The 11283-nt window shown below is 51.0% G+C and overlaps 2 protein-coding genes and 1 pseudogene across 3 annotated transcripts in view; all 3 read left to right on the plus strand.

Moving 5' to 3' along the window:
* Positions 1-5306, plus strand: part of ST8SIA2 (ST8 alpha-N-acetyl-neuraminide alpha-2,8-sialyltransferase 2) — an 81241-nt gene extending 75935 nt beyond the window's left edge. For both annotated transcript variants that reach the window (XM_032252775.1, XM_032252776.1), the window contains exon 6: positions 673-5306. In XM_032252775.1, coding sequence (XP_032108666.1) covers positions 673-958 — 286 coding nt within the window. In that variant the 3' untranslated portion in view covers positions 959-5306. The remainder of the gene's footprint in view (positions 1-672) is intronic.
* LOC116533159 lies at positions 3305-5306 on the plus strand. The gene has a single exon (XM_032252777.1). The coding sequence runs from the start codon at positions 3325-3327 to the stop codon at positions 4342-4344; it is 1020 nt and encodes a 339-aa protein (XP_032108668.1). The 5' UTR covers positions 3305-3324; the 3' UTR covers positions 4345-5306.
* A 3377-nt stretch (positions 5307-8683) lies between these two features.
* Positions 8684-9581, plus strand: LOC116533228 (annotated as a pseudogene).
* Positions 9582-11283: the final 1702 nt, after the last annotated feature.

The raw sequence follows: 11283 nt of genomic DNA on the forward strand, positions 1-11283 counted from the left end.
ATCAGAGATGGGGTCCTGTGGCAGGGACAGCAAGGAAATGTCAAGATGCTCAGGAGGCGAGGATGGACTCAGGAATGCTGATCCGCAAGGGGACACCCCGTGGGACTCTCAGAAAGGCAGTGGGTACCATGCAAGAGCCAGTGTTTTCTCCGAGGTCAGCAAACTGCTGCTTGAGGGCCAAGCTTGGCGACACCCATGTGTGCTGTCTGCAGCCCTTTCATGCTACAGCTACACAATGATCAAGTTGTATTGGGATTTTTATGGCCCCAAACCCAAAAATATTGCCAAAAATCATCTAGCTCTTTACAGAAAAAGGTTGCCAACTCCTGCTCTAGCTGTCCATGGGCCCGTGTTCAAGTCAAGGTGCTGCCCCTGTCTACGCAGGTAGCCTTGGGCAAACCATTTTCACCTCGGAGCTCCATTTCTGCATCTGTCCCCACAACAGGTTTGTGCTGAGAATTTCATAACTCATATCTGTGACCGCACCCAGGCTAAGGAGCAGTTCAGTTGCTTCAAGGTGCTTGTCAGTCCTCTGTGGAGGGAACCAGAAATGTGTGGCCTGAGCCGTCCCTGTGGTCCCTGGAGTGGCAGAAGGTAGGCTGCTGGGCAGGATAGAATTTTCCTCTTCCTGGAAAGGACTCACATACCCATGTTTCTTTTTCTTTTTTCCAGATACTGGCTGACCAATAAAGTCCACATCAAAAGACCCACCACCGGCCTCCTGATGTATACCCTGGCCACACGCTTCTGCAACCAAATCTACCTCTACGGCTTCTGGCCCTTTCCGCTGGATCAGAACCAGAACCCAGTCAAGTACCACTATTATGACAGCCTCAAGTACGGCTACACCTCCCAGGCCAGCCCCCACACCATGCCCTTGGAGTTTAAGGCCCTCAAGAGCCTACATGAGCAGGGCGCTTTGAAACTGACTGTCGGCCAGTGCGATGGGGCCACGTAAGGTGGGCGCCCCGTGGGACTCAGTGGCTCACATTTCCTGCCAGCTACACCACAGGCAGATGGGAGTCGGGGTGGCACAAACAATAGAACAAGCAGGCTAGTGGTTTTCTTTGTTAAAGTGTAAAACAGTGACCAGAATATATATATCTATACCTGCATATATATATTGACCTGAGTATTTATAACTGTGTGGTGTTCATCTAGCATTAGGCAGATAGGCCACAGGAAGAAGGTGTGGAGAACCCACCTGAACCAGATTGAGACTCAGTCCATCTTTGGGGGTGGAAGGACTTGACATGAAAAGAAGCCAATCCCATGACTTTGGATGACTAACTGCCTCCTGGTTTCAAGGGATCTTTGGGCTCATGGATGAATGGAGAGCCACCTGTTGTCAGCTGCCCCAAGCCTCTGGGATACGTGGATTCGGGGAGAGCCAAGCTCCAGAGGGGACACTTGACCCAGTCTAAAGTGGGTGCTATTCATGGAGGAGAGGGAGGTTGGATAGCTCTACCGGGCAAAGGAGCACAAGGAAACCAAGCAGCAGAGGCCCCATCAGCACACAGGGCCTTGTTCCACGAACTTAGAGTTTGACTGCCCAAGGGACAAACCATGATCAACTCACACGTCTCAGAGAGACCTCCACGGCTACAGAGAGAAGGCTAGAGGAGACACAATGGATGGTTCATATTCTGGCTTAGCAAGAACCACCAAGAACTTCTGGTGACGCAAGCAGATGACACTGAAGAGGTGGAATGTTCTGAATCATATTTTTGAAAAAATCTAGACCTCCTGCAAGGTCTAGGGCCCATCTGACCCTAGAATAAGGCAGGGGAGTGTCTACAATCTAGTTGCATTGGGTGCTTTTTAAAGCAACATGAGTCCATCGAGGAGGAAGAGACCCTGGGATTTCACCTTCTGAGTTAGTCTCGTCTCACCCTGTTAGAATGTCACATGAGGGACTGTACTGTCCCCTCTGCCAACAGGGAAGCCACCATGAGAGCTTGAAAGGGTGCTGTCAAGATAAATGTCATCCTTCTTAACAGACATAGGATTGCCCTTTGGGGTGCCTCACAGAGCCTCAGAGCGTGAGACCTGAAAGAATGTGAAGCATCTGGCTCCAAGTCCCTGCAGTCACTCTGTTTACCTTCTGCATTCTGCACTCTGCGGGACCTCTGCAGCCAGGCTGCTGTGTCAGTGTCACTTTCTTGTCATTTTCCTACCCTGACGGTCACACTAGCCCACACCAAGCTCCAGCATTGAGGTTTTCAATTCTGCAGGGAGAGGTTCCAACGTCCACCCCACCTCCATGCATCCCCCTCTCCCCAGAAGCAATGATTTTAGAATTTTTCTAAATCCTTTTTTCCCCCTATTGAGATTAATAGTACGAGTTTAAAAAAGAATGCCCAAAGCCAAATGTGATTCCAAATAGTGGGCATAACCTCCCAGAAAAATCTGGGCTAGATGCCTGCAACTTATGGGCTGGAATCACAGGTCACACATAGAGAAACATAGCCAGCTTGACTCGTTAGACGTATTCCTTTGCCTGATAAATAACAGTGTTTTAAAATATATTTGAAGGGTAAGTAAAAAACTATCTTGAAGGTGAAGGGAGTTAAGAAAAGCAATCAAGACCTGCTCCTAAGCATATGAGACCAGACATAATTAATCAATGGCAGTGCAGAACAGGACCCTGACTCTAAGTTAATGGTTGACCAGAAGGGAGTGGAGGCAGCAGAACCATTAACCCCACACTCGAACACTCCAGCCCAAAGCCGTGAGGATGATGATACATCTCTGCATTTTCCTTTGTTGTTGCTTGAAATCTGTGATTGGGGATTTATGTTATAAAATGAATATTTTACAAAGGAACAGCACTAATGGCTTCTGTGGGAGCTGAGTGGTTTCAGACTCTTCACGGGCGGTGGAAATAATTAGTATCATATTTCATACGTCTCCAGAGCCTTTCATCTTGAGGATCTCAAAGACCCTAGAAGACATTTAATTTCTAAAGCTTGAAGTGACCTGGGGAGTGGGTAGAGTTTCCAGCAGGGCCTTGAGGGATTAACCAAGGCCTTGGATTCCAGATGTTTCATGGCAAGCACTGCCGGGAACTTGTGTCAGGTTCTGGAGTTGGCCCTGAGCTCTGTCCACCCAGCCAACACGCCACCATCCCTTTGCAGGAGTCCAGAACGTGGTTTCCTTTCTGCCTATCATAGTCCTGGCTTCTTAAATTGAAGCTGATGTGAGCTGGAGTGCAAGGAGACCTTCCACCCTGCCTTCAGGTTCTCTCTGGAGAAAGGTTGGAGACCCCAGGATAATCAACAGGTGCGCTCTTCCCCCACTAGGCATGAGTCCTGCACTGCCAAAATGCCCTGGCCATGTGATGGCGGAGCTCCAGGAGCCTTGGCTTTCGTTGGCTCACTGTCCTCCTCCATCTGGGCATGCACAGTCAGGGGCCAGTTGTCCTTTCCTGCCCATTCAGAGTTCAATTTGAGCCTCCCCTGCAGTTCCTGGTGTAGGCCAGCTGACCTTGGGTGGCCCCAGGGAGTCGCACAGCCTGTACCCGGCCCCCAGATCCACTGCTGTAACTGCAGGGTCACAGGCACCCTGGGAGAATGGGCCTCCAGCCTCAGCTGGCTCTCACTGCTGACAGGCACCCCTCTGTCACCTCCTGCCACCTGTCGGATGCCCAGTCTGCCTGCCATCACCCACCCAAGCACTTCCAACCCACATTCTCCCCAAGTCTCAACACACCCCCCGTCATTGTCCTACTTCATGGAAGAGACAGAGCCTTCTGAAATGAGATCTGCCCTTAAAGTCTCTTGTCTTCTTCCTCCGCTTTCTGAGGAAACATCGCCCCCACCAGTTGTTTCCTGTACGCCCTCACTCTCTCTCCTCCACCTCTGTTGCCTCTGCCCATCAGCACATGCTGACTCCACCATGTTGGCTTCTGCAGACTTTACCCTCACTTTCTTCTCCACCAGCCCCAGGAAGGGCCTCCAGCACCTACGACTGCCCTCCCTCTTGAGGCCCCTCGGCTTCCCCCAGCTCCTGGCAGCAGCGTCCCAGCGCCTCCAGGACACACATCTTACCCCCCAGCTCTCCACGCCACTTGGCTCTGCGTCGACTCCTCCTGGACTCCCCCGGCCCCACGGTACCCAGAATGTCATGTTCTTGTGTTTCTTCTCCTTTCCCAATCCCTCTCGGCCATGTGTGTATTTAAGTATGTATGTATTTATTTATTTATTTATTTATGATTTATTTATTGACACCCCTACTTTGATCGACAAAGAAATCAAGGTAGATCTGACCAGTATTCCCCTCTCTTCTCCTTGCCCCAATGCGTGGACATGCCTTACACTGGTGTCCTCTCCTGGGTCCCCCTGAACTCTTCCTCAGCAGCCTCAACCTGCCTTAAGACCAGGCCACACCTTTATAAGCTGCCCCCACCCCAACCCATCTCTGCAGCCCAACCCTCTCCTGAGCTCCAGGCTGGGATTACACCTGCTGGGGGGACACTCACCCCATCTGCTCTCATAGCAGCACCATCAACTCAACATGTCAGAAAGCCAAGTGGATCATCTGTGTCCCTTCGCACAATCCCTCCTTTTTCTACTGAAAGACCCATGATTCCAACAGCCACCCAGTCTGAGACGCTGACGTCATCCTCGACTCTTCTCCCACGTCCTGCCTTGCTAAGTCTTCCCGCTAGCACTAACCTCACCTCTTTACTTGTCATTTGACTATTTCAGCAACAGTCTCACCTCCCAGATTACCTCTGTGCACGCTGACACATTGTCCAGTCCATCCTGAACATGCACGGTGATTTTTATCTCCCGTTGCACACAAACATTTAAAAGTTCCCCAGCCCATGACAAACGTACAGTTCTCTATTTTGACATTACAGACTACCAGGTAAGGCCCCGTTCTTCCTTTACACCCTCCCCTGGCCAGCATAGCAGAGCTGTTTTTCCTGGAAAGGGTGCCTGCATTTTCCTGTCTCTGTGCCTTTGGTCTTGCTGTTCCCATCCCCTGGAATGCTCCCTTTTCTTCCCTTCAAAGCTCATGCAGAAACCACGTCTTTCATGAAGCCCTCCTGAGCTACCAACCACTGGGATCTCTCCCTCTGCTGAACCACCATAGCACTTTATTTGTACCTTTCTCATGGCACTTACCATATTCTGCCTTGTATTATAGTTATTTGTGCACTTGTCCTATGACTGTTCTTAGACTGTAAGCTCGCCAAGGGCAGGGACTGTGTTTTATTCCCCTGTAACCATCACAGCACTAGGCGTGGTGCATAGCACACAGCAGTTCCTCAATAAATGTTTGTTGGATTAAATCCTTAATGCTTGTGGAGGGTTTGATAGTTAATGAAGTTATTTTGTGTCTATGTCACAGGAGCCTCTGAAAAATCATGTGGGTTGGGCCAAAGCAGGACCATTGTATAGGTCCTAAAACTGAGGCCAGAAACCTGCATGAAGCCTCATTGCTCCCTGGTAGAATTTCCACCCAGGTCTTCTCATCCTTAGTTCAGGGCTTTTTCTGTTCACTTTTGTGGTTGGGTCGCTGTAAACTGAAACCTGACCCTATGCAGAGGCCTAGACACAGAGACCTGGCAACCCTCAGCAGGAACCCCATCAACGCAAGCAAAATCTCGCTCCTTTCTGGGAAGGACAAAAGCCATTTGGGTTTTATGAGGCCTGGGCTGCAGGACCCCAGCGATCGTTACCACTGCTGTTGCTGCAGGGTAGGAAACCGTCCTTCCAGATGGCAGGGAGACCCACAACTCCAAGAGGCTGCTGCATGATCAATCGCTTCATGCCTAATGAAGGCTCCCCTTCCAGAATGAGTGGAAGAGGGATGTTTATGGATGCCAGTCAGATGGGACTCCAGACACACAAACTGCCTCGCAAATACCCCTAGTGGCATCCCCCATGACACTGACAGCCTGCCCCAGCCCCTGTCTCTCACCAACACTACGGATGTCATCTCTTCGCATCTTTATCTCCGTTCTTTGCTTTCTGTCTTCAGGGCTCTTCCCTTGGCATTCCCCAAGACCAGAGTGAGCCCAGGGAGCCAAGTGGCATCCCTTCTTCTTGGGTCCCTGAGCCCTGGCCTGGAACGATGCTGTGAGATAGCAGGAAAGGAGAGGAGTGGGGAGCGGGAGGCACTCTATGCCACCCCTTGTGGAAGCAGAAAACAAACAGGCTTTTGTTCTGGTGGCGGGTCATCCACAACAATGGGATGTTTCCGTGGTTCCACCTAGAGGCAATATCTTAGTTGCTTGGGGCTTTAGGATTGGGATAGTGTAATTTCTATCCTTAGCAATCCAGGTGATAGGGCAATTTCCATATACAGTCCACTGAACCATCCCGCCCCAGATCATGATTTCTTTAGAATCATCATAGTTGTTTGCAGCCAAAGCCCAATAGAACCACCCGGCAAAGAGCACTAAAGGTCCCTTGAGGCCTTTCTCAGTCTTCCTCACTGCTTCCCCAGCCACCTTCCCCTAGAACCTGGGGGATGGGAAATGGGGCCACCATGGGCTTCCAAGAATTGTGACAAGAAAGACCTCGAGCTCTCCAGCCATGACATTTTTCAATGTTTAAGAGTGTTCCCCAAAACTGACCCAGCACCAGCTATAAGCAGCTACTCCTTAAGGAATTAATAGAAAATGAGGACCCAATGGCCAAGAAGAGGGAGGACTGCCATGCAACCCACATGGACCCTGGTGTGATGGGTCCTGTCAGTCACAGGAGGAGTGCAGCCCTCCATGGAGCATACTGAGGTGAGCTAAGTGGTGATGCTGCAGGAAAACACCCTTTCTATTTGTCTCCACGTGTCTGTATTTTCTAAAATGAGGCTGTAATGGTGGAGCTGCTGGACAAAGTCAACAAAGGGATGACTGGCCCCTCAGAATCATGAAAGCTTAAGCAAAGTTGCGTGTTGCAGGGAAGACCGCCCTGGGGCAAGCTGTTCGCACTCTCATTCCAGGGGCCAAGGTGGGCGAGAATATAACTCGCCGTGATAACAACAGCGGGGCAGGTGGCTTGGCTGCCTCTTGTGTTCACAAGTGCCCCAGCTCTGGGCAGGAGCCCTGGAAGGGGTGCCAGATGATCTGAGAGCCTGCCACTCAAGAACTAGAAGGCACGAATGAGACTCCTTGGCTCTGGTATTTTTCCATCTGTAAAGATGGAGAAGACACCTACCAACCTCCTTGATGGAGTTATTGCAAAAATGCAAAAACAGGATAAGGTAGAGAGAGAAGTCGGGTACAGGGATTGGGGATGCTCAGTGCTACAAAGGAAATGAAATGTACGCAGCTGTGAGTTTTCAGGATTCTGCTTGTCCAACATCGGATCACATTGTTGCCCTGCTTAAACCCTCAGTGGCTTTCCTTCGCCCTTGCAAGAAAATTCCAAGCATCTGACCTTGGCTTACAAGACCTTCAGCCCTCCTCCCTCTGGCCCCTTTTTATTCCAGTGTCAGGCCCTTTGCACTTGCTGTGCCTCTGCCTGGAGGTCTGCTTCCCAGCTCCTTGCCAGCCGCCTCTGCCTCATCTTTCATCCTTCAAATTGAATGTCACCTCCTGGGGAGCCTGCTCCTGGTCTCCCTCAGCTAATTACTTTCTATTATATGACACATTAGCCTGCTAGGTCGTCTTCATAAACTTTCTAAATTATCTCATTTATTTTGTAGTTCTCAACCCCAAGGAACCTCCTAAAAGATCCCAGTGCTCAGGCCACACTCCATACAAATTTAGTCAACACCTCTGGAAACTATCATGGCCATCTTCCTGGCCCACGGTCAGAACTGAGAAACAGTGACACATCTGCTCACTCATTTATGGTCTGCCTGCCCTTCTAGGATCTTCCAGGGGATCTGTTTTCCACAGGGGTCACCTATGCCCTGCAAGATGGAAGTGGCCATCCTCCAAAGTAATTGCTGATGACTCTGCCTGAAGTGCTGGCAACAGGCTAGGTATGGGACCATAACCCTGGCGCTCTCATCAGCCACAGACCAGCTTTGAATTTCCCAGTGGTGACACTTTACCCCTGCAGCTCCAGATAAATGTCCAGCATTTTTACCCATTAGCTGAGCTAGTGGGTGGAATTTTTCCAGGCCCCATTCGACCCGTTCAGATAATTTCACGACCCTTGCCTTACACAAGAGGCTCATTCCTGGCTTGCGCAGGCTTTAGAATCCTACCCTCTAGCCCCACCACAAAGGCCTTCACCAGCTCAGCTGCACATTGGAACCACTGGAGGAGCTTTAAAACCTCCTGAAACCTAGGCCTGGCCTTCAGGGAATCTGATTCCTTGGTCTGGGGTAGGGTCCCAGCATCTCCTGAAGCTCCCCATGTCACACAGAGATGTAGCCCCAGCTGGGAACCACTCACCCGGACCAGTTCCCGAACTTCTGTGACCACTTCCACGGCAGCCTCTCAGGCCCCTGATCTGAGGTCTTTTATTTCTGGCTTCTGAGAGTTTCCTTCCTTGATTCCAAGCTGGGCTCTGTTTTGTCTGGTGGGTTTTGTTGCCACTGCTGTTTTATTAGTGGCATCCAGGCCTATGGATTGCTGTATGCTTGCAGTGGGAGGAAAGGCCTCTCTACCATATTCTCTGCCTCCCTTTCCATGCTCTGTGAGGACGGGGCCTTGAAGCATCTCTGACCACTAGCACTGTGCCTGGCACAGAGTAGGCACTGAATAAACACCTGCTACATGATTAAAAGAATAAGTGTCAATGCTTCGAAGGAAGGCTTGCACCTGGCTGCCCCCCAGAGTGGGAAGGGGTCCCACCTAGTAGGAAGAGCACCGAGGCTTCTCCAGGACAAGAAGGAACGGCTCCCACTTTCTCTGTGAGGCCGTGTGTCTGGGCCCTGTGTGACTTGCTTTCTATAGTAGCCCCAGCTGGGGTGTTGTACCCATTTCACAGATCAAACAACCAAGGTTCTCAGGAGTTAAAGACATGTTTAAGATGCCAAAGCTCACAAGTGGCCGGTCTGATGCTGAAGCCAACATCATTATCATCATCTCAACGCAAAAGCCATGAAGGCCACTTAATTATACCAACCCTCAACCATCTTGTCATAAGGTGAGCCTGCACTCAGGAGTGCCAGGAAGACAGAACTCACCCTCCTACAGCCCAGACTCCCCGCAGGTTACTGCTTCACTCTGGTTCTTCCCAATGGCAAAGCGGATACAGACCCAGAGCACACCTGTGCAGCAATGCCAGTTGTTCAAGTGCTTCCTTCCCAGGTGGTCAAGAGCCACAGCTCTGAGCCCTGCATGTGCCCTGTGCTCCAGCACGGTGGCCAAGGTCCACACTGACTGGTCAGGGTCCCTCTGTGTGGGCAAATACTTTGCATATCACCCCTGCTCCCAGGCCCTCCAGGCAAGCAGCTAGGGGCCAGGTGGCCAATTGGGGCATTTGGACCACTGGGCAGGACACTAGAGCCTCACTGCGCTGGTGTTTCCGTGGCAGTTACTTCGGGTGAGCGGCTTGCCTCTTTTGCTTTCCATGCACACGTCCTTGACCCAAAGCAGTGTAGCTCCTGTAAGTACAGATTGCAAATTCACTTGCAGAAGCACAGAGAGGCACAGGAAGAGGCATCTATGAGAGTCTGCCAGACTTGGAATGAGCGAACCATCACCTGGAATACCCTCTGAGAGGCACACCGTGAAGGGCCAGAGGATGACAGAAACAGGAGGATCAGAGGACCAGAAAAGAGCAGGGAGTGTTCATTGAGCACTAACTAGAAGCTTTACATGGGCTAGGTCATTAATTCCCATAGCTACCCATTTGAGGTTGATGTTATTATGATTCTCACACCCCACAGAGGAGGAAAGTGAAGCAAGAGGTTGATAAACTTGCCCAAGGCCAAAAAACTAGGAAGTGGTTGCTCTGGGATTTAAGCTCCAGCCGTTGGGTTCCAGGGTGGTGTAGGAAGCCTCTAAGCTTGACCTTGATCTGTTGCCACTAAAGCTAATCAAGGTCATAAAACGGGGATAGATAACACCAGCTTCAGAGGGGGTGATGGAGCAAAGAGCAGTCTAGCCAAAGCGCCCAGTGCCATGGCTGACACACGGCAGACACCCAACTCATGGAAGGTAGCTAGCTACTCAAGTCAGGGTGCTGCAGGAACACAAAGCCATGCCAACATTAAATGTGGTGTTGACATTAAATTACGGGTGCAGCCTGCTCGATCATGATGATCCTAACTGTGGCTTTCAGGTAGAGGGAAACAGAGAAATGTACCTATTTTGCCCAGGCCTAGAAACTGAGGCCTGAGATCAATTCAAACCCACAGTGTTAGACTTCGTAGGCAAGTGATCCCGCCAGCTCCCACAGTTGCTATCCCCACACTCAGCTCAGCCACCAGCACCTCTGCACCCCCAGCTGTCACCCGGATCCACCCAGTGGAACTGCTCCTACTGCAGCACCAGCGACAGGCTCTGGCCGCATAGCCCTGGGCCCGTGGCTGCTGCGGCTGCCTTTTGAATTTGGCAGGTAAGCTGAGCATTCTTCTCTGCACACACCGGGCCACTTGGCTCAGTGAGGATGAGATGAGAGGCAGCCAGGCTGCTGAGAAAATGTGGAATCACTCTCCGTCAGAGACCAGCCTGGAAGCGAGAAGCAAAGCCAACAAAGCAGAGGACCGAGCAAATGAAGGAAGAGCAGGAGTGCAAAACGGGCCGCAGATGTGCAGGGCACTGTCCTTGAACACTGCAAGATGCTACCAGCTGACCTAAGCAGCACCCTTGCTCCAAGAGGCTGCCTTAAAATTAAATGTTTGCAGCAGGCTGGGTTCCTGCAGGGAAGGGGTCTCGGGCCCTCCTTTGCAGCATCAGGGGAAATAGGGGACCTCAGATGGCCAGGCCCTACCCTTGCCTCCTCAGCTTCCTGACTAAGCAGAGTGGATCCTGCCACTTGATGATCAGTAAAGTGGAAATTAAAAGCTTGCCAGGCTGCGTTGCTCTTTTGATTAAACCAGGTAAGGGGCCTTAAGTTCTTCACCCACTCAGAGCGTTAGATGCTTGGCAACTCACTGCTTCTCTTCTGGGGCTGCTGTCTCAGGCCAAGGAGTCAAGGACTAGACTGTGGTGATTTCTGCTGAGTCTCTACCTAGCTCAGCCTGCCTTCTTCACTGCTGTTGGAGCAAACAGGCATGGCCTGGCATGCAGTAGGTGCCCAATAATGAATGAGTGCCTTTTGAATGAATGGATGAATGCTTTCTAGTTTACTGAAATAATTCATCTTTGGCTACTCAACAAGTGGGCTCCCCAGGCCCCAGTTTCTAGGCCTCAGCAAAAGAGCTACA

This window comes from Sapajus apella, unplaced genomic scaffold, assembly GCF_009761245.1.
Source record: "Sapajus apella isolate SASKATOON/1434 unplaced genomic scaffold, GSC_monkey_1.0 scaffold80, whole genome shotgun sequence".
NCBI classification, from domain to species: Eukaryota; Metazoa; Chordata; class Mammalia; order Primates; family Cebidae; genus Sapajus; species Sapajus apella.